The following is a 22,963-nucleotide window of genomic DNA, read 5'->3' as shown; positions in this document are numbered from 1 at the left end:
CGGCGGCGCTTGCCAGAGACACGCGCGCGCGCGCCCCGGCAGGAGCCAGGCGCGGGGTCCCCCTCCCGCCCCGGAGCCGAGCGGCGAAGCCCGAGGAGGAGATTCCCGGCCGGGAGCGAGCGAGCGAGGCGGCGCTGCCGAAGGTGACGTAAGCTCGGCGTCTCAACGGCGCTTTCAGTTAAGGCGCTAGTCCTGCGCGAACTCGCCCCGCGGCCGGGAGGGGCCTCGGCCGGGAGGCCGCGGGGCGAAGGAGCCCCAGAAAGGCGCTGCTGCTGCTGCTGGTGGCGCTACTATTACTATTATTACTACCACCACTATTATTATATTCATACCCCACCTTTTTCTCTGCTAAAGAGCTGCTAAAAAACGTAGAAAAACCAAAAAATAAAAAACCCTAAACACTGATAGAATTAAAACCAGATACACGTATAAAATCTGTTTAAAACATACCAGTAACTACAATAAAAACTGCACAGCACCAGCCCTTTTATATAAGTATATGGTTTTCCTACAACAATTAAGAGAGAAGCTTAACAGTAATTGCTATTGAATCTCCAGCTTTTGGCTGACTCTGTCCCTTGCTTAACCATCCCACGCCCCCTTGGGCAAGGCTGGGGATATGAGGGTGTTTTATGGGCAGCAGCAGTGAGGTGCAATTATTGCTTGTTATTGTTTTTTGTTGGTGGCAAGGAAAAAAATGGTATGTAAACAGGAGAATTCCTAGATGTCAAGATCCAGTTTGGGTAAGTACAGTACTCTTTGGTGCAAGAAATCCAGCACAGATTTTAAATCACAGAATGTGCAGCAAAGCAAGGAAGTATAAGCTGTTAGACCTTTAAAATATGCCCTTCTAAATTCCTTCCAAAGTTCCCCTTTTCCCCAGCATAGGAAAAAAAGTAAGGTATTAATGGTTTATTTATAAACTCCAAAGACCAAGTTCATATGCTTTTCCATACAGCAGTCAGAAAATTTTGCATAGGCAGTAAAACCTGATTTAGTTGCAATAGTGGAAGTTCCTAAATTATTGGTATAGGAACACAATAATGGCTTGTAAGAGCCATGCAGTCTGAGCTGTAGCAACCAGCTCAAAACCTTTTCACCCTTTGAACTTCTCTGGTAGACTGAAGGGGAACAAAGGCTTGATTACTTAATCCCTCCCAAGGTGAGAAAAGCCTAGCAGGCGACAGCTTATTCTGTGGTTTTAACACTTTCATGCATTGATTAGACTTAAGCATGTTGGTTATATGAGGCTAGTTATCCCACAGTTTTCTTACAAAAGAATGCAAGCATTCTGCAAAGCAAGGCTGAGGTGCTTCCAATGGACCAGTATTCATGAAGGCAAGAAATGACAGCAATTTGTCCAAAAAACACTATGGCAGAGACTACATGGTACACACGCATCAGCACAACCAGACACCTTCAACTAACATTCTCTTAAGCTGGCCAAAAAAAGAAAGAATCAACATCACTTGTATAATAAGTAGAATAATTTAAAAAGTATTTTCCTTTTCCTTCTCGCTGATCAGCCATGCTGAACTTCTGGGAAGAAGTGCTAAGTCTTGAGCAGTTCTGGAGTTAGTACTAAATAATAAATAAATGCACCTCTTTGGGGTTGCAATTCTGCATACGCTTACCTGGAAGTATGTTATAATGAACTTCAGACAATCATGTATATGATCAGCTACATAAACAGGCAACTTTGAATAAACTGTTCATGTGTAAACAAATGGATGGGCAAAGAAGGTCATTACTACCCAGTCCTTTTGCTCAATCATCAATGTCAATTGCAACAAGAGTTTACAAAGTTACCAAGTCCTTCACATGGGGTGATTATAATAGCTAAGATTTTTAAGGGGATGAATGTTAGCCATATTTTGAAGACTGCTCATTGTGATGCTGGGAACAGCTTGTGTAGCTCCTATGTGCTTGATGCTGGAGGGAGAGTAGTAATAACCTCCATGGAATGTTGGGCATTCCTACTGGTTGGCCTCTGTTAACGGCTACATGGAGACTGTGGAGGGGCAGGTCTGTCACAGAGGACCTTGATGAGATGAGTTCATCTTATTTTTGTGCTCCATTTGGTGAGAGAATGTTGTTATTAATTACTCTATCATTAGCAGCTTGCTGCGCTAGCTCACTTGGGAAATACCTTCCGGTTTAGTTATTCCTGAACATTTGGGCCTCATTACCATGGGGATAGGGACATGGGTGGTGCTGTGGGTTAAACCACAGAGCCTAGGACTTGCCGATCAGAAGGTCGGCAGTTCGAATCCCCACGACGGGTTGAGCTCCCGTTGCTCGGTCCCTGCTCCTGCCAACCTAGCAGTTCGAAAGCACGTCAAAAGTGCAAGTAGATAAATAGGTACCGCTCCGGAGGGAAGGTAAACGGCGTTTCCGTGCGCTGCTCTGGTTCACCAGAAGCGGCTTCGTCATGCTGGCCACATGACCCGGAAGCTGTACACCTGCTCCCTCGGCCAGTAAAGCAAGATGAGTGCCACAACCCCAGAGTCGGTCACAACTAATGGTCAGGGGTCCCTTTACCTTTACCATGGAGATAATACAAATGTTTAATGTCCCTCTTGTTCTCCATTAAATCTGATCACTTACTTCTATATTCACCAGAATAGCCACGGGAGCAAAGATTTCTGATTTCAAGAAATGACAGTTGGATAGATTTTTGAAGAATGGCTTGTGCTTTCTCAAATGGTTGTCATTCAGCTCAGGAACATGTTTCCCCCTTTCCTCTATTTGTTATTTCAATGTGGGACTTTCCCCGCCTGTTCTTCTGGGGCAGAGGTTTTCAAAATTGAACTGGGGAGGAACCATAATGGCAGAGTTTGCTCATCACTGTTGCTCTTCCCTTGTTTTGTATGTATGGTTACAGGAGTGTTTGGGATGCATTCTGAAGTGAATTCTGGCAAAGCGGGATGAGTTTGGCCAAAGCCTTACATGAACCAAGAGCTGGCCATATTCTGAGGTGCAAAGACTTCTGATGGAGGCAGCTAATACAGTTTTCTTTCGGTGATACTGGGATTAAAGTTAAAGGGACCCCTGACCATTAGGTCCAGTCGTGACCGACTCTGGGGTTGTGGCACTCATCTCGCTTTACTGGCTGAGGGAGCCGGCGTACAGCTTCTGGGTCATGTCGCCAGCATGACTAAGCCGCTTCTGGTGAAACAGAGCAGCGCAGAGAAACACAGTTTACCTTCCCGCCAGAGCGGTACCTATTTATGTACTTGCACTTTGACGTGCTTTCGAACTGCTAGGTTGGCAGGATTTTATCTCATTTCCTTGCAGGATCAGCTTTTTTCCAGGGAAAAGGTAGTGGCAAAGCCATTGCCAGCTGTTTCCAGTACTTACAGGATGAAATGGGGACAACTCGAATTCTTTTTAGCTGGCATAGCAAAAGTTTTTATCTTACATGAGGCAGGAAGAACAGAGAAGGATTTCTTGATTAGAGTATATTCTGGTGTTGTAATTTGTATAGTGTGACAAAGTATTTTCCTTTCATTCATTATATTCTGAATGCTCTTATGGGTGAATAATGCAAAGACATTCAAGACGTTTGTAACAGTTCTTGTTTATTATATACTGCCAAATGAAATTAAGAAATTTATTTTAAAATAAATAAATACCGGGATTGTGAAGGATTTTATCTCGTTTCCTTGCAGGATCAGCTTTTTTCCAGGGAAAAAGTAGTTGCCAGGACATTGCCAGCTGTTTCCAGTACTTACAGGAGGAAATGGGGGAAACCTCAAATAATACACTAGTAAAAATCAATGAAACTCTTAGTCCCGTCTATTTATGGCTTTAAAGGTAATAATAACCAGTGCCTTGCATTGTACCCAGAATACAAGCAGGAGCCCCCGATTTAACAGACACTTGCTAACCCATATCCATCATAAGGCGGGCTGCTCCATTTGTACTAGTTGAAGCTTCTAAACTATCATTAAGGGTAGCTCTACGTTAAGAACATTTCAGTAATCTAGACTCAAAATTATGAAGGCAAGAATGACTTCAGTTTCTGAATCTGGAAAGAGGCTGGAGCCTTCTCCCTCAGTTTAGGTGAGAATCAGTGCTGCCTTACAAATGACCATATACATGGTGCAAAAATCAAGGTTTGCCAGCTTCTGTGCTTCTCTGCTTGATGGTGAGTGGAGGCTCACCCTCAGTGAAAGCAGAGCCTAACACACTGGCAGGGTTTGAAATTAGCAGGGCGCCAGGCGCATTTCACGCCTGAAAATGATCCATTTGTGAGCACCTCTAAAGGTCTGGGTGACCTTTTCTGCGCCTGGCTGACACTCAAGGATTACTGAAATGTATGTGCTTTGAAGCCTCAAACGTATGTTAAGGATAGGCAATATGTTAAGGAGTTTAATAATAAAGAGTAGAGTGTTTTGAAAACTGAAGTATGGCACCAGTACTTTTATTGTAAACACCAAATTAAACAAGTATTAACAATTTCCGTTCATACTTGTTTAATTTGTGTGATATTAACAATGTGTCACTTTTGTGAATTGCATATTAGTTCATGCTTATCAAAATAATAAATAAAAAGTTTTGATGACCCTCCCCGGAAATGGCAACTAGACTTTCTGTTTTGGTATCCAGAACCCAGGTCCCAGGAGCCATTTGGCTCCTAGCTTTTCTATCCCAATTTCTAACACTGCACACTGGGAGTTCATCATGAAAATATCTTGTTGTTGTTGTTTAGTCGTTTAGTTGTGTCCGACTCTTCGTGACCCCCTGGACCAGAGCACGCCAGGCACTCCTGTCTTCCACTGCCTCCCGCAGTTTGGTCAAACTCATGCTGGTAGCTTCAAGAACACTGTCCAACCATCTCGTCCTCTGTCGTCCCCTTCTCCTTGTGCTCTCTATCTTTCCCAAAATCAGGGTCTTTTCCAGGGAGTCTTCTCTTAGTTAGTTAATAAGTTAGATATGTGATTGATATCCTACCCCTCAGTATTAGTGCTCGCAGATGTAGAGCAGCTTGAAGAATTTTTTTTTAAAAAAAATCAAAATAAAACAATTCAGAAACAGTTTAAAATAGTAGAGCAGTAAAAACACATTGGCAATAGGATTAAAATCTTAGTGTTCAAAGACAAAAGTGTCAGGCACTTGGGTGTAACTGAACCAGCGCTTCCAAGGCCCATCTCTTGCACTTTGCAGCTTCCTTTTCCATAGGTCTGGGACCTCAGGAGGGCAGGCAGATGGGGCCCTCTAGGCTGTCCAGGAGGAATTGCACTTGATGTACTAGTCCGACAGGGTGGAAAGCTATTCATGCCAGATCAAACAGCACCTTCAAGCTTTGAGTGCCACTCCATCGAGAACAGAATGCCACCCTGCCCAGTCCTTTGAATTATCCACTAACTGGACCTCCATCTTTTCTGAATTCAGCTGCAGTTTATTTGCTCACATCCCAGCCAATCTTTTACAGCTAGCAGCATATTTTTTATGGTAATAAGAAAGCCTGATAGCACATTCCCTCCAAGAATAAGGAAATTAAAGTCTTATTCTGAGCTTTAATTTATTTATTTCCTTTATTTTGCTAAGCCTCGCACACAAACCACAAAAGTTACTGGCCCAAATGAAAAGTTAGTAGCTGTCTGACTGTTCATACCTGGGTTGGTCATTTCTAGCACATTAATGTTCCCAAAGGGAGAGGGGAATCCAGTTCTAAATTCCAGTTTAGAAAACTTTCCTTGCCTGGTCCAGCTAATGTAACACAGGCAACCCAGTCCATGCATAACAACAGTGGCAAACCATATGCTTTTGGGAAGTCACCAACAGGGCCTGGGAGGCAGTAGCCTTTGTGTTGCTCCCCATCAAATGATATTCAGAGACGTACTGTTTCTGAAACTTTGAGGTTGCATATGTATCATTAATCAGCTCTTATTTCACATACCTGCATTTACTGTAGAGCACTATTTGATCTTGAGGTAGAGTAGTAGGACGGGACGCACTGGTCCAAGGTAGGGCACAATATTAAGAAATGGATCCTCAAAAACATGTTTGGGTTAAATGTGGACCCAAGGTTTGAAAAGATTGAAGATTCCTACTGTAGAACACCATTCATTCATTAAAAAAATATATTGCAGGAAACCTAGCAGCTGATTTCAAGACACTCCCTCGCAATTTGTCACATGTTCCCGTAACTGGACAGAAATGTTGTTCTTTGTGTTTTTCAGGTTCCTTCATTCTGTCCTCAATGGAGATTGACTGCACAGGTCAAGGATGAAGAGCAGCCCTCACAGGCCCCTGATTCTCAAGAGACGGAAGCTGTCTTTCCCACATAGCGATGCGGCGAGCGCCTTAGCAGGAGATGAGCCAAGTGGCCAGAATGTTGGGTCTCCTAAGCAGGAAGAAGCAAAGCCTAAGGAGCACGGCACAGACAAAACGGAACCTGGAAACCGAGAAGTCCCTGTGGGGGGAATTAAGATAATAGACCACCCGACCTTGTCAGATGCCCAGGTGGTAGCTATTCCTGCTAACACAGATGTCCAAAGTATCATTGATGCTCTAACAGCCAAGGGGAAAGAATCTGGCAGTAATGGGCCTAGCAAATTTATTCTCATCAGTAGCAGCTCTCCTAGAATGGAGAGAAGAGAGTTCAGGAATCTTTTCAAATCCGATGAGGAGCACAGCACTGCCCACAACCAGGCAGAAGAGGAGGAAAAGTACATTGGGCAAAGCTCTGCATTAATGGAAGAGTTGCTGTCTGTGGATGGACAAGAACCGGAAGAAAACAGTATGTAGTTCTTTTTCTTATGAAACATGGGGCAGCCCTCTCTTTGATTGACTGCTGCTAGTTGGCGGGGGGATGGGAGGGCCTATGGGGGGGGAGGAAGGGTGGCTTTTAGGCAGTGCATTTTGGGTCTACTCACCAGTATGGAGTACCATCACCTCTTTTGTGCTGGCATATATCAATATGTGATATACCACAATGCATATATCAAGATGCGAGTACTGGCACCTCTTTTTTAACCCCAAAAGCACTGCTTTTAGGAGAGAGGAGTTGGTGCAAAATACAGTATTCCAAAATGGCAAAGAGGGTGGTGGTGGAAAGTGTACCAGGTATTATCCGTTCCCTTACTTACCTGTGTGCAGTGCTCTGTCCTGGAGCCCCAGGTTGGCGGGAGTGGAGGGTGCTGTTGGATGCTTGTGCCCTGGAGCCTGGAAGCAGGGAACCTGTTCTAAGCAGAGAGGCGTTAGCCTGTCCTCACAACAGATTGCTATTCTGTACAAAGTGCTCTTTTGTGTGCAAAGTGCACTTTCCTCATAGTCTTTCCTCATAGTCTTGTGTGCAGCGTGCCCCAGGCTTCAGGATGCAGGCTGCTATTCTCAAGCCTAGGGAGCCCAGCGGGAAGTCGCGCCGGGCTCCCAGGCTTGCGGAGAGCTGCCCGAAACCCGGGGTGTGCTCTGCTGCACTCCCCAGGTTTCGGGCTGCAGGCTGCTGTCCACAAGCCTTGGGAGCCCGGCGGGAACTCCCAAGGCTTGTGGATAGCTTCCTGAAGCCTGGAGAGCGAGAGGGGTTGGTGCGCACCGACCCCTCTCGCTCTCCAGGCTTCAGCAAAAGCCTGCATTTGCCCCATAGGACACACACACATTTCCCCTTCATTTTTGGAGGGGGAAAAGTGCGTCCTATAGGGCCAAAAATACGGTAATCTGTTGTGACAGCATGGGTAGGAAAGGCAGAGGTACAGGGGAAGCTGTTTGTTACATTTCCCCTCTTGGGGAAATGGATTTTCTTGCACCGGGTTCAGAGCAAATCAGTTCCTTTGACAGGGGCATGTCTATGGAACGAGTATAGGAAATGGAGGAGGTCACAATTCTGCTACTTTGAATGTGGTAGGCAGGAAAAATTGTGGTGGAACTAGAACAAATTGTTCCAGGCAAGGGACGAGGCAGCCTTAAGGATAACATAGCAAAAGTGGGGGAGCTTATGGTTTAAATCTGTGGATGTCAGTTTCCAATCTTTAAATTATATATTGTCTTTTACTAAAGATTCATAAAAGACTGGTAAAATCATAGCACCATAGAATTATAGAGTTGGAGGGGACCCCAAAGCTCATCTAGTCCAACCCCTTGCATTCCAGGAATTACAACATATAATAATGGGAATAGAATCTAGCACAGTCAAACCTTGGTTCTCAAATGGCTCCATTTTCGAATGTTTCGGCTCCTGAACGCTGAAAACCCGGAAGTAAATGTTCCGGTTTTTTATTGTTTTTCGGAACCCGAATGTCCAATGCAGCTTCTGCTTGAGTACAAGAAACTGCTGCATCTCGGTTGTTGAACGTTTCAGAAATTGAATGGTCTTCCAGAACGGATTATGTTTGACAACCAAAATTGACTGTTCTCCTTCAACAATAATATCTACATTCTTAAATTTCTGTCTGTCAGACTGTACTTCAAGGCACAGAAGCAGGGCCAATGACATGTTGGCAACCATAACTGTGCACGGGACTGAGCTTCACAGCATGTGAAGCTCAATTTATTTCAAGTGCTGCTGCCCAAACTCCACTGTGGGCCTCTCTCTCTACTTAAAACTCTGAACTCTGTCTGCTTAAGGCATAACCTTGAAGCCTTCTTTTGGGAATCTAGGGCTACAGAATGAGAACTTAAGAGTTTGTATTTATCTAGGCAGTGCGGAGACAACAAGCAGTATCTTGGACAACAGTCTGACTAACATTCAGTGGCTGGGCAATATGAGCTCTAGTGGACTGAGCCCTTGCAGTGTGAAAAAAGAAACTGAGAAGGAGAACCAGACCCCCAAGCAGAAAGTTATTAAGGTAAGCATGGTGTGCAGCCAAATAAAAGCCAAGGAAAGAGAAGCCGAGCCAGGTGTCTGTGCACAGGGCCAGACTGCAATTCGGAGACTCCTCTTGTACCTGCACTTTTGTGAGACCCGGCTGCAGAGACCCCTCTCATCTGTTGATTTCCCAGTGTTGGTCTGCCCCCTTCTGCCCATGGTAGTGAACAGGGGAGGGAGGGAGGGAAGGAGGTAGACAGAAGGACCAGCAGTGCTTCTAGTGTGGGATAGGCTGCTGTTGACTTTTTATCTTCAGGCACTTCACAATTTAACGAGCAGGGGAGATCTCTGGATTGGTAACTGCAACCCTGTATGGGCAAGGAGGCTCACTGCAAACTGGCTTAACACTGGAGATATTTATATTTATGGTGCCAAATGTTCCATGAAATGTCCTTGCTTAGATGGGAACCTTCATTCTTAAGTGCACCTTTCTTTCACCCGATAGCAACGGCAGGCTACTTGTTCCCAGCGTATGGGTTGCTTTAATTCATATTTGCATAATGCTATAAATAATAATGGATTGCAATTATTACATTGCAATCCCACCTTGACGTTCACCAGGGAGAGAACAGCTGGTGCAGGGTCATGCGGTGAGCAGCTTTGTTTCTTGGGAGGAATTTAAACCTGACTCATGTCCCACATTCTGTTCACTGCAGCACACTATGTAGTTTCACAAACACAGTAAGGAAACCTGGGTTTTCCTAATGTAAGCTTCAATGTTATGTTTCTGCTAAATTAACCGTACATAGCATAAGAAGGTAAGTCCATTGCCATGCTGCAGTTTGGCTGGCGGCCACAGGTAGGCCTGCGAATTACAGTATTGCAACAGACTTCTGTGAAATGCTTTGCTAATGGACCTTGAGAAGAGAAGAGGACTAGGGAGATGCCTGCAGGTGCGCAGCACAGACAATTTGCAGAATAACTATTAGAGCAGGCTGGGGCAGCTTCCCTAAAACCGTCCTGTTCTGCCACCACTCTGCACCTCCCTGCTCCTGAGGCAGAAGTGTTGTCTGGGTTAGATGCACAGGAAGAACATGGAGGTTTAATCCTGCTCAGTTTGCTAGGATTCCATCCAAGCCCGCTCCTGATTCAAGCAGGGTTTGTATCCCCTGCCCACTCCCATTGTTTTAGACCCACCCACCTGTCAAATTTGGCCAAGAGGGCCAATCAAAGTAAAGATCATAGAATCATAGAGTTGGAAGAGACCACAAGGGCCATCGAGCCCAACCCCCTGCCAAACAGGAAACACCATCAGAGCACTCCTGACATAGGGTTGTCAAGCCTGTGCTCATAGACCTCCAAAGAAGGAGACTCCACCACACTCCTTGGCAGCAAATTCCACTGTCGAACAGCTCTTACCGTCAGGAAGTTCTTCCTAATGTTTAGGTGGAATCTTCTTTCTTGTAGTTTGGAGCCATTGCTCCGTGTCCACTTCTCTGGAGCAGCAGAAAACAACCTTTCTCCCTCCTCTATGTGACATCCTTTTATATATTTGAACATGGCTATCATATCACCCCTTAACCTCCTCTTCTCCAAGCTAAACATGCCCAGCTCCCAGATCTCACTCATGGAGCCAAAAAGGTTTCCTCTCTCTGAGGAGCAGGTGGGGGCTTCACAAGTGGGGATTGGCAAGCAGGGATGCAGCCCCGTGAACTTTATTTCTTTAATATTTGCCCAATAAAATGGCCAACCCTAACCTATTCAGAGGTTCACTGTTTGGTACATCACAATCCAGACGCTCTTCATATAACTAACATTCTACAGGCCCCGTACCCTTCATATTGTCTTCTTGTCAGGCCGAGGAAGGTTCTGCAGCGTCTTCCTCTACTACTTCATGGCAGGAGTCCTTCTCTGAACGTCCCCCCTACTCCTATATGGCCATGATCCAGTTTGCCATCAACAGCACTGAGAAGAAGCGCATGATGCTGAAAGATATCTACACCTGGATTGAGGATCATTTCCCTTATTTCAAGCATGTAGCCAAGCCCGGCTGGAAGGTAACAAATACTGTGACCTGTTAAGCTTGCATGAGGAAAAGCGAGGAGAGAAAGTGCAGTATGCAACAACTATCAGTTTTCTCCCTTCGGGTGCAAATGTTACCAGGGCTATGTGTATTCTGCAGGGGGGGGGGAATTAAAATGCTGTGCCAAGAATAGCAGAATCCTGCAACCTACATTAACTATAGAAATTAAGCACATTAACATAATTCATCTGCTTTTGCATAATTCTGTTTGTCTTGTTTTGAATAGGATTCCCCCTGTTTCTTAAGTTCAGTCTGTAGCAGGCTTGGGGGCACCCCAAGGTTTGGAGAACTATAGTCATACCTCTAGTTGTGTTAGGTTCATGTTGCAGATTTTAGGGTTGTGAACACGGCAAACCCGGAAGTGTACACTTCCGGGTTTCGCCACACACGCAGAAGCGTTCTGCGCGCTTCGCACATGCGCAGGAGCACTCTATTGCATCATGTGCAGAAGCGGCACTCTACTTATGGACTTTTTGGGGTGCGAACGGCACCCTGGAACGGATCGTGTCCATTAGTAGAGGTACCACTGTACCAAAAACATGGGGGGGGGACTACAGGCAGTGGGGGAGTTTCTCAGTAGCCATGTAATGCTGACTGTGAGGTCAAGGGGAAGACAAAGGCAAGTAGAACGGAAGGGGGAAGGGGAGCCTTGCCAACTAATGGAAGCATTGAAAAGGAGCAGCCTGCACTGCAGTACTTTGTTGTAGGTCCATATTGTGAATAATTCCTCGAGTTTATTATCATGAGGAGGGGTAAGGAGCTATGCACTCCTATTCCACACCTGTGCTTCTGAGATTTCTGCAGGTATTATCTTCCAAGTGGGTGAACATCTTTTCAGCCAGAAATGCAACAAACCTGCGGTTGTGTATTTTTTCTTGTTTTGTTTTTAAGAAAACTGAGGTTCTCAGGAAGTTTTGCTGTACAATTTATTTCGCTTTCAGTACTTTCTTGATACCTGTGCAGAATTGCAGCGCGCGCGCGCGCACACACACACACACATTCATATGCATATAGCTAATAAAACCAGGATGAAAAGCAGTTTGATATGAACAGGCATTGATGTGAACCCTTTGTGGAGTTGCATTATTGTAGAAATTAACAATCTTGATGAGCCTGGTGTTTTTAGTATGCATGTGAGGTTCTATTCACTCATTCATGGTCTCTTGCCATACTGTATATTTACAATGTAGATACCTGCCATCTGTGTTACGCTGTTCTAAATTATTGTGAAAGCAACTCCATGCAATTGCATGTAAGAAAGGCACACATCAGTGTGCATCACTTGATCATTTAGCATTTGAGGGTCCAGTGGTTTGTATGAAGCGACTTTACTGAAGCATATTATATGTGCTGCTTGACTTCTGATGGATTGTTCACATTTATATGGAAAACATCCATTTGTACTGCAGCCATGAAGCAAAGACTATGTAATTCCATGGCCTTGGGGCGATGGAAGTGAATTCAGAATATGAAATGAACCACAAAAGAGTTTACTTAAATTGGCAAGCAAAATCTCCTGGTTCAGACATGCATGCTCATCAGTTCCTGACTGCAAAACCAAGCATCTATTTGCATATACAAAGAAGCCGCCAAATAATAATCACCACAAACAGAACCCCCGTGTCACCAGATGTTACCTTAAATGAAATAGTTCTCAACTTTACTCAGACTTCTTGTCTGAATAAAACAAGGAGGGAGAAGCACTGAACAGAAAACGGGGGCTCTTTTAAACTTGGCCCTGCTGCTCAACTGCCTTGTGCAAGAGAGATCAAAGATGCAGAGCCCTCAAATATTTCACATTACCTTCACATAATGTATTTCACTCCTGGTACCAGTTCCAGATTCAATACAGTAATTTAGAGGAGATATTTTATTAACGAGCAAAGTTCCATATAAACACAATATCCACCAACCGAATTTAATCTTCTCCTACTGACCAAGCCAACTCAGAGGCTTGCTCTTAAGAAGCCATTCGTCTTAAAGGTACAGTAACAGATATCAGCATTGGGGAGTGTGGGCAAATGGGGCTGCGCCATAGGGGAGAGGATAAGGCATGGAAATGGGGGGTGATTGGTGTAAGGGAGAGTTGAGAAAAGTAAGGAGGGTGAACGGAAAAGGGGAGTGAAGATGAAAATATGGGAGCAAAGAGGGAGGAATGGGAATGGGAGTGAAGATGAAAGCAGGGGCATGAAATGGTCTGAAGAATAATGGGGTGGTCACTTCAAAATTGAGCAGAAGGCAAAAAGGGTGTTACAGTGTGTGGGAGGAGCAAGATGCATCAGGTTGCCGTGGGGCTGGTTTGTGTGCAAAGGAGCTTGCACAAAGGGAGGAGGAGGAGGAGTCATGGACATGGGGGTAAAGGTGAAAATGGGTGCAAAGTAGGGCTACAGAAGAGAAGCGGCTTGAAAATTGGGTTGGAAAGGTGAAAAGTGATCTCGGCAGATGCATGGGGCGGGAAGAGGAAGTCCTAGGGGGTTAAAGTGGGGAATATGGCAGGGGCACAGCCCCTGTAGATACAGAGGATTCAAAGCCAAGGTCTTTGTGAATTATCAAGATTTTATCTGAAGAATCCACTGATAACAAAAAACAGCCAGCATTTCTCCTTTCCCATCCAGAACTCTATAAGGCACAATCTTTCTCTTCATGACATGTTTGTTCGAGAGACATCTGCCAATGGCAAAATCTCATTCTGGACCATTCACCCTGAAGCCAACCGCTATTTGACACTGGACCAAGTGTTCAAAGTGAGTACCTTTCATGCAGAAAAGGAGATTGCCCTACCAACTCCTGATTTCTCAAGCACCTGGCTATTTCCATTCTGAGGAGGCAGGTGAAGACATGCTGGTGAGCATTGGATCAGCTAGGTTTGGTATTAGAAGGGAAATGGATCACTTGAATTCACAGAAAGGAAATTCTTAAGTACTGGTGTGGCTATAAACCTTTTAAGAGGGTTAAGGAATGCTATCTCATTGTCTAGATAAGTGTGGGGAACATGTGGCCCTCCAAATGTTGCTGGACTTCAACTCCCATGACCAGTGGTTAGGGATGATGGGAACTGTAGTCCAGGAATATCCAGAGGGCCACAGGATGTGCAACTAACATACTTTGATTTCAAAACAAAAAAAATCCTTCCAGTAGCACCTTAAAGACCAACTAAGTTAGTTCTTGGTATGAGCTTTCGTGTGCATGCACACTTCTTCAAATACCAAGTGTGCATGCACACGAAAGCTCATACCAAGAACTAACTTAGTTGGTCTTTAAGGTGCTACTGGAAGGATTTTTTTTGTTTTGACTATGGCAGACCACCACGGCTACCTATCTGTAACTTTGATTTCAGTAAGCCTTTTGACACAAGTCCTCCACGAAATTACTGCAGAGAAGCTGGTAAAATTTGGGCTGCAGAAGATTATTGTTAGGTGGATTTGTAGCTGGTTGACTGACTGAACCCCAAGAGTGCTCACTAATGTTTCCTCATCATCCTGGAAAAAAAGTGACAAATGGGGTGCCACAGGGTTCTGTCCTGAGCCCGTTGTTGTTCTCCATCTTTATATACAATTTGGATGAAGGAATTGAAGGGATGTTTATCAAATTAGCAGATGACACCAAACTAGGAGAGGTAGCTAATGCTGCGGAAGACAGAATCAGGATAACAGATTGGAGAGCTGGGCCAAAAGTAACAACATGAATTTCAATAGGACAAATGAAAGGAAGAACCAGATGCTCAAGTATAAGATTGGGGACAACTGGTTTGCCAGTGGTACATGTGAAAAGGATCCACAAGCTTAACATGACTCAACAGCATGATGCAGCAGCAAAGAGCTAATGCTGTTCTAGGCTGTATCAACAGAAATCTAGTGTCCAGGTCAAGGGAAGGAAGAGTCCCACTCTATTCTGCCTTGGTCAGACCCCACCTGGAATACTTCAACCAGTTCTGGGCACCACAGTTTATGAAGGATAATGACAAGGTAGAATGTGTGCAGGAGAACTATCTGACAGAGCTGTTTGACAGTGGAACTGACTACCTTGGAAGGTAGTGGACTCCTTTATTGAAGGTTTTTAAATAGCTTGGATGGCCAGCTGTCTGGAATTCTTTAGCTGTGATTCCTGCATTGCAGGACAGGACCCGGTGATCCTTTGGGTCCCTTCCAACTCTGCCATGATTCTATGGTCCCCACCTCTAGTCTAGACACATGAATTCCTGGTTGCCATTGAGAAGTCATTTTTAAACATTGGGATGAAAACTGCTCCTAGGAATTAATGAAGTAATCCGATATATTAACATAGTAGTCAATGGGCAGCAGTATGTCTACCCTCAAGCAAAAGGCGTTCATCTGAAAAGTTTGTTTTTCACCAATGTTCAAAAAATGTCAAATCCAGATCGTTACCTTCCATTGCAGTTTGTAAAGGGCTTGGCTGACAGAGAGGCAGCCTGTTAATGCTTCAGGCTGAAGGTTGGGCAGAGGTTTGGATTCCCTCCGTACAAAATATGTCTCAGGTTTCTTCTAAGCCAAATCCACAGCTTATTTGCATACAGAAGCCTTGCACTCCAGTGCCTTGTAGATGCAAATGGGCTGTGTGTATAAAGGTTGGCAAAATTTTAAAAACAACACACCCCCAAGACCCCAAGTAGGGAAGAAAAGGGGCTAATTTTTGCCATGTCTCCATGGATTGCTATGGACAACCCACACTTCTTTCCTTGCTAAGAGAAAGGTGTGTTTGGGGGCAGCAGGTTGCATGAACCTGGAAACCCGCTTTGTAGTTATTTTAAAAGTTTTTGTTGAAAAGAGCCTGTTCCTTGTTCTCCCCCAATCCAGCCTCAAACAGGGCTAACCTTCTGATCCCTGGAAGCTCTGGAAGCGTTTGGTATTGTACAAAACTTTCAGCATACTTTCTCACTGAGGACTCACAGATTGTTCTGTTCTGTCTGCTGTGCCCAAATGTTCCTTTGTTCTCCGGTTTAGCTGACAATTTCCTTTTCATTCCTTTTGTATACTTGGCCACCACCAGCCACTGGATGTGCAGCCACCAGCATCACCCGGGCTCTTGGAATCAGTAAGACCTTCCCTCCTGGTTGGGCTTGGGTTTCTTTCTTCCCTCTTTTGGTGCCTGCAGATGTATAGAGGTTGCTTTACTAGTCAGAGCTGAGATCCTCCTGCAGCTTCCCCTTCTGTGCCTCCTTCAAGCGTGTGGAAAATGCAGGGGCCGCCTTGGCTACCTACAGTCACACTACGCGGACCAATGAGCGGATACTTAAGTTTATTCACTGCCTATTAATTTGGGGGAACAAGCAAATATTTGGTCAAATGGTGGGTTTTCAGTACATTTAAAAAAAGACACCTGCAAGTGCATTTTTAGATTATTTCTGTTGTAATGCTTGGTTTAAAGGAGCAAATGAAGCCTCTTAATATATCTTTCTAGAACATGGTGAGGGAGAGCACAATTGGGGGGGGGGGAGTGGAGGGCAGGCTCATGGCATCATCGCTTGCATCCTGACAGCAGCCAACAATGCTGATAGGACTGAAACTAAAAACTCTTTCCCATGTGACGATAATCTTGCAAATAGCTAGTTTGACTGACTCCGTGTATCAAGTGGCGCAGTCTCTGCTTGCTGCTGCTCCTTTTCTTCTGCCATTGTGCTCAAGCATGTTGAACGTGGGTAGAGCGACACACACTGCACAATTAATCTCTTTATCTTTATTTCTTCAGGCAGTGAGAGTTATCAAACTCAGCTCCTTTCTCTCCACCCCCCCTTCCTGCCTGAAGAACAGCTGTGGAAGGAGTTCTGTTGTACCACCTCTATGGGGTTTGTGGGGTGACAGTCAGCAAAGACAAGGGTGTCTGCTTGCAGCAGGAGGTGACACAGATCGCCCCATAGCTCTGTAGGACTGTGCCAGTTAAATTCCTTATATTAGTTCAGCACTGCCCTCCAGATCCATACAAAGCAGCCGGGCAATTGCAGCTTCTCTAACTTTTGTTTTCTTGTCTCTCTTAATCTAAAACTAACGTAGCAGCAAAAACGGCACATTCCAGATCTACAGAAGAATATGAGAAGCTCTAGCAGTCGTAAAAATGAGCCACAGACTGCACGTGAGTGTATACTCTACATCTCTACCAATCCCAGAGAAAGATTCTTCTCCCTAACTAAACCCCAACAGTGGATTATTATTTTTTAAAATATATTTATTAAAGTTTTACAAAAAGAAAAAAAGTTACAGAATAAAGAAGAAAGAAAAGGAAAAATACAAAAAGTACAAAAATACATAGGAAAAAAATGCAAAATACAAAGAAAATAAATAGAAAACAGTAAAAAACAAATCAATCTTTTCATATCTTAGATTTCACTTACTTATTTCCCTGACCTCCTCACACCTCCCTTTTTTGTATTCCAGTTCACATGTTTAATTCAGCAAATCCTTACCCTCTTTATTTTTATCTCAATTCTATATCTTAACATATTATAACTTTATATTTTCATCCGTTATCAATCCATTTTTACATGTTCTTATTAACCTTGTTGCTAAGGCCTCCCAACAGTGGATTTAATGGGAACCGTGACAAGGGCGTTTTCTACACATGTTGGAGGTCTTCAGCTGGAGTGCATGTGAGGGCTGGAAGGCTGTAACGGAAAAGGCAAAACAAGGCAGGAAGCAGAGACAAGCAAAGTTCAGGGGGTAAATGTCAGTCCTCCGTAAGGGCCAGGCAGAATTCTTAGCCTGGGGGCGAACTCCTGTGTGAAACTGCAGCCCCGCAAAAGAGCCTCCAAGGCACTCAGCAATACCTGGCAGTACCTGCTACATGAGAGCATGTACGCTTACTTGCAGACAGTCTTGGGTTCAATCCTTACTTCTCCACTTAAAGAAGTACAGGGAAAGGCCTCTGTTGCCCGTCAGAGTAGCACTGATCTGGCAGGATCCTGGGTTAACTCGACAGAAGGCAGCTTCGTTATTCAAGATCTTTCCAAGCTTCTTCCCCAGCGTCTGTCCACTAAACTGGCTAAGGACTGGGACTTTCCGTGTATGTGGAGACACTGAAAATTCCCAGGTTTGAAATAAAAGGTCTATGTACAAGCATAAAGCATGGTGCTAGTGAACTACTTCCCAAGCCACAACAAGCTGTCAGTAGAATACTCACAATAGTCAGTCTAGTGTTTCCATTCCCAGAAAAGCAACAAGGAATTACTCTTGTGTGCAGTTTTGAATCGAAGGAGGACACTGCTGAGATGAAAGCAGAGATTTCCCAGTACAAAACTGGGAAGGCTCCGGTGGCTGATCAATTAAAATTGAGGAAGTATCTTTTATAGATACAGTGGTACCTCACAAGACGAAATTAATTTGTTCTGCGAGTTTTCTCGTCTTGCGAATTTTTCGTCTTGCGAAGCATGGATTCCCTGGGTATTAACAGTTTTAAGAAAAAGGAAACAAACTTGCAAGACGTTTTCGTCTTGCAAAGCAAGCCCATAGGGAAATTCGTCTTGCGAAGCAACTAAAAAAACGAAAAACTCTTTCGTCTTGCGAGTTTTTCATCTTACGAGGCATTCGTCTTATGAGGCATTCGTCTTGTGAGGTACCACTGTACTGGACTAAGACCTCTTTTTTCCTTCCTAGGCCGAAAAATGAAGCCCTTGCTGCCACGTGTCAACTCCTACCTGGTTCCAATTCACTTTCCTTTGAGTCAGTCCGTCATCCTTCAACCTTCTTCAAAGATGCCTCTTCCTGCATCCCAGGCTGCCTCAGAGACCATGCAGAGCAGCAAACCGGTGTGCATTGCTCCAAAGGTCAGACTGTACATCAGTACCCAACTCCATGCTTGTGCCTGAGAATGAGAATAAATTTGCAGCCTGGCTGTCGGAGCAGGCATTTCCCACTTCCAGAGTGGTTCCCCTCATTCCACATTTGTACTGAGGCCTTGATTTGATAGTGCTGTTTTGTAAAGGATATTGCACTCACTGGGTTTAATCGCCACAATCACCCGAGACATTATCATCATCATAATCAGATAAAATAAAATAAAATCCTTCCAGTAGCACCTTAGAGACCAACTAAGTTTGTTATTGGTATGGGTTTTTGTGTGCATGCACACTTCTTCATATATCTTGTTGATGGACTTCCATTTCATGCAGCTCAATGTGGTGCCTTCCATAGTTCTAGTTACAGGTAGATAGCCGTGTTGGTCTGCCGCAGTCTACAGCAGACCAACACAGCTACCTACCTGTAACTATCATCATCAGATGTATGTGTCACTTATTGTATACTATACATCACATCTGTAAGCAACTTACAAAAGATTGAGAACCAAAAAGGCATAGCAGAAAATAAAAGCAATACCTTAAAACCGCTTCCATGACCCATAAAGAAGCAATTCAAAATTATGAAATTGTTTAAATGGTTTTAAAAGCTCTCAAAGCAGCTTACAAAACAAATTAATTACCAGTATACACCAGTAGAAGAGGAGCAAAAAAACAAGTTGTAGTTTGTATTCCCATTTTGTTTTGTTTTTTCTGTTGTGCACCACCCTGGGATCTTTGGATGAAGGGTGATATACAAATTTAATTAGTAAAGAATAAAAAATAAAAGACATTTACTGCACAGCCGTATGCATTATCTACTCAAAAGGCAGCCCCATTGGGTTCATGGGGCTTACTCCCAGGTAGGATTGAAAACCTAAAGCCAGCATGTAGGGATCCCAAATACGATTAAAAGCTTGAAAGAAAAGGATGAATTTTGGGGCCTAAAGGATTAAAATGGAACCTGTCTGAGGAGGGAGTTCCCCAGTGCTCTGAACAGGATTCAGAGAGCTTGAAATAAGGAGCTGACCAGCCTCCAGTTACCAGCTGCCCACGAGGGCTACTTGGACTTGGGGGTAAAAGGCAGCATTTCTTTCACAGCTGATCCTGTTGAAGGTGTGCTGCTTGTGTAGCCTAGGGACAGGGAAGATTTGACCCTCCAGATGTTGTTGGACCTTTTGGCTATACCTGCCTCTGGCATGTGGTCCCCCAAGTACTGGAGTCTTTCGGGGGATGAGAATGACACTGCTCCCCAATACTGTACTAAGAGAGAGGTAGAACAACCTCTTGCTTTGCCCTCATCTTCATATGTCAATTGCCAGGAAGAGATTTCTCCTCACAGTGAACATTTGTGGAAAGCTCGTTACAAATGGCTAATTGATATTAAGCAGAGCACCCATCAAGACACACATACACGCACATCTGTATCTTAATGTAATGTCCTTAACTTTTCTGTTACTTCCTTGTTTTGTGAGGGGTTTTTTTATCAGTATCTTGCTGTCAAATATACTTTACTGTCTCTCATTCTGTCTTCCTATTGCAGGTGTTGCCGTCCAGTGAAGAGCCAACCCTGCTCCCAGCTCCCATCTCCATCAAGGAGGAGACTTGTGATGGACAGTTATCTCCATTTACATCCCAGCAGTCCATAAAGCAGGACGCCTGTTGGGTCAGCAAAGAATCATTCTCTGCAGCCCTGCATATAAAAGAGGAGAGTGACAACTTTCATTCCAGCACATGGGCCCCTCAGTTCCTCCCCACAGTGTCTACAAAGGTAGAGCCAGCCCAACTGGGTGAACAACCAGACACAGCCCTTCCAGCCCCACCTGCAAAGCAGAAGAGACCATTTACAGCTCTCAAGTCACCATCCCGGAGCAAGTTGGACACACTGGTTATAAAGAGACAAGAGAGGCAAGAAATGGGCAGATCCAGAAGGAAACAGCACTTAGCCCTGCCTTCTTCTGAAGAACCAGTCCTCCTCCTGCAACCCACCAGTAGGTCAGAGTCATGCACGGTGGGAAATGACCCTCCCTTTGCAACGGATACTCATCCTCTGGAAAGTACATCTCAGTTTAGTTGCTCTCAGGGAGAAGTCATTCCTTTTAAATCTGCAATAAAAGAGATGTTCTGCAAGCTGCCCATTTCTTCCGTACCTAGTAAAGCCCCCATAACCACCCCAGCACCATTCCTGGCAACTACTGACCCCTGGAGATTGGCACCTTTGGTCAAGGAAACTAGCGATCTGCTTTGCAGTCCTGTGAGAACCCCTCCAACTTCATTAATATCCCTTCAGGGGAACTTGGACATCCTGGGACTTGGCAGCACTCCCTTAAGGCCATCGTTATGTGATTCCCCACAGCTGCCACTCCTAAATGCCGAAACCAATGACATGGTCTCTGGGCCCTTGACCAGCTCTCCTGCAACCAGCAAACAGTCATCCCCAGAGCTTCAAGCCTCTGCTCTTCCTGAAAACCATTCCTTCTTGGAAGGCCTGGTCCTGGACACCATGAATGACAGTTTGAGCAAAATCCTACTAGATGTTAGTTTTCCTGGCCTCGAGGATGACAACTTGGGTACTGATCTCAGTTGGTCACAGTTAATTCCTGAACTGAAATGACCACATTTTGTTTATAGATTCTGCTTCAGTGCAAACCACCAAGGGACGCAGTTGGTGGGTTGTTTTTTAACTGACTCCCAAGCTGTTATCACATTAGGATGATCCTATCATACAGCTGGTCATAGAATGATCCAGAAGCTGCTTGGAGTCCTAATGGATATTGCTATGGATTGGACAGAGCCAATCCACTGGACAATCAATGACATCTAAGTCTGTTACTTACAAAACATAGTGAAAATCCCTTTTAATAGCCCTCCCATTTGATAGAGCATCTAATGTACATATGTTGGCCTTTGTATATATTTGTATATTTTAGTGCCTTTTAAAGTATAAAGATGGTGACTAAATGCAAAAGAAGATGAGATTCTTGTATGTTTAATAACTGCAGAGGGAACATCAGCTGGTTCTGTTTGTAAATAAGAGATGCATCTGCCAAAAGTTTTCTGTTACACTACACATTAAATGCAAGTGCTCTGAAATCCTACGTGGCCTTCGGTCACTTATTTCCACTTATGGAAATAACTATAACAAATAACTATTCTTTGTTTTGTGCCTTTAATAGGAACCTAGCATGAAGGAATTTAGCAGCCAAAGCATTTCCCATTTCTATGTCCATATGAAGAGAAAGCTTTAGCTGCACAACTTTTTATTCCAGGCTCCTGTTAAAGGAACAGGAGTAGGGCCAGGAAAAAAATACATTGGCAACCCTATTCAGAATTCATACACCAGCAGATTGAAATGTTTCTAATCAATCAGAAGAGGGAGATTTTGATTGCCATAACTTATAAATATGCTTGGGTGGGATTTGGAGCTGCTGCGTTTTAAATCTGTCACTGCTGATGTCACTTTTCCTGAAACACCTGGTGCTTAAATGCCCAGCAGAGCAGTGGCACGGCTTAGATGCTCTAAAATCCTCCCAGTAGGGCAAAAGTAACTTCTAACCTAGCACAGCCACACTGACAGGTACCACTTCCAAGTAGTGATTCGTGCAAGCAGGGTTGGAAAAAACATGGCCACTACCAGGTAGGAATGCCTGCCACTGTAGTCAAACCAGGTCTGATGCTGCTTCCTTTATAGGGACATGCTATTCAAAGTTTTAGAATGATTGGCTAAAGTGGGGCTCTATGTTGTTGGATGGACCCAGCTTTCATCAGCCCCAGCAGGGCCAAAAGTGAGGGGTGATGGAGGTCCAGCAACATCTGGAGGGCCAAACCAGATCCAACCCAGGCACAAATTAGCTTCCCAACTTGAGCACTTGATGTAACCTTCAGCAATTAGAGAAATGGGGAAGTGCTTCAAAAACTGATCCTGAAATCTTCATTTGCGGAAAGTGAGCACTTTAAGCAGGAGATCAAACTTCAAACGCACATTTTAAAAACTTGTTTCCCTTCTCTTATATCATATGGGTGAAAAGAAAAGAAAGCAATTGTGTGAAATGTGATTTGTCTTATGCATTGCCTAGCCTTGCCTTAAAAAATAAATGAATCAATAACCCCTGCATAGAAGTACTTCAGCCACAGTCTGTGTTTGTGTTTCTTCTAACAACCTATGCAATAAAGCCAGAGTAGAAAGTGTGATTCTGAGCAGTGTGTTTCCTTAGCATCGTTCATGATTCTGCAAGGGGCCAGCATTAGCCTTTGTGAATTGGTGTCCCCATTCCTCTATTCTTAGAGATTGATTTTCCTTCCTATGGATTGTTCTCAACAATTCCTATAAGGATTTTAGGATCAC

The 22,963-nt window shown here is 44.3% G+C and overlaps 1 protein-coding gene across 6 annotated transcripts; it reads left to right on the top strand.

Annotated features, from left to right (window-relative positions):
- FOXM1 (forkhead box M1) lies at positions 1 to 22,806 on the top strand. 6 transcript variants are annotated; one of them, XM_081925601.1, is made up of 10 exons: positions 1 to 143; positions 3,672 to 3,816; positions 6,189 to 6,748; positions 8,644 to 8,792; positions 10,609 to 10,809; positions 13,451 to 13,579; positions 15,843 to 15,887; positions 16,844 to 16,922; positions 18,440 to 18,609; positions 20,162 to 22,806. In XM_081925601.1, exons 3-10 carry the CDS (start codon positions 6,235 to 6,237, stop codon positions 21,230 to 21,232), a joined length of 2,358 nt encoding a protein of 785 aa, XP_081781727.1. In that variant the 5' UTR covers positions 1 to 143; positions 3,672 to 3,816; positions 6,189 to 6,234; the 3' UTR covers positions 21,233 to 22,806. The 6 variants fall into 6 exon arrangements, with proteins under 6 accessions (XP_081781727.1, XP_081781729.1, XP_081781726.1 ...); XM_081925600.1 differs by lacking the exon at positions 1 to 143 and adding an exon at positions 1,973 to 2,081; XM_081925602.1 differs by lacking the exon at positions 1 to 143 and adding an exon at positions 2,007 to 2,025.
- Positions 22,807 to 22,963: the final 157 nt, after the last annotated feature.

The sequence above is a fragment of the Podarcis melisellensis genome (assembly GCF_964234715.1).
Source record: "Podarcis melisellensis genome assembly, chromosome: 9".
Lineage (NCBI taxonomy): Eukaryota > Metazoa > Chordata > Lepidosauria > Squamata > Lacertidae > Podarcis > Podarcis melisellensis.
Note: the sequence above shows the minus strand (reverse complement) of the source record. Positions and strands in the feature narration are given on the sequence as shown.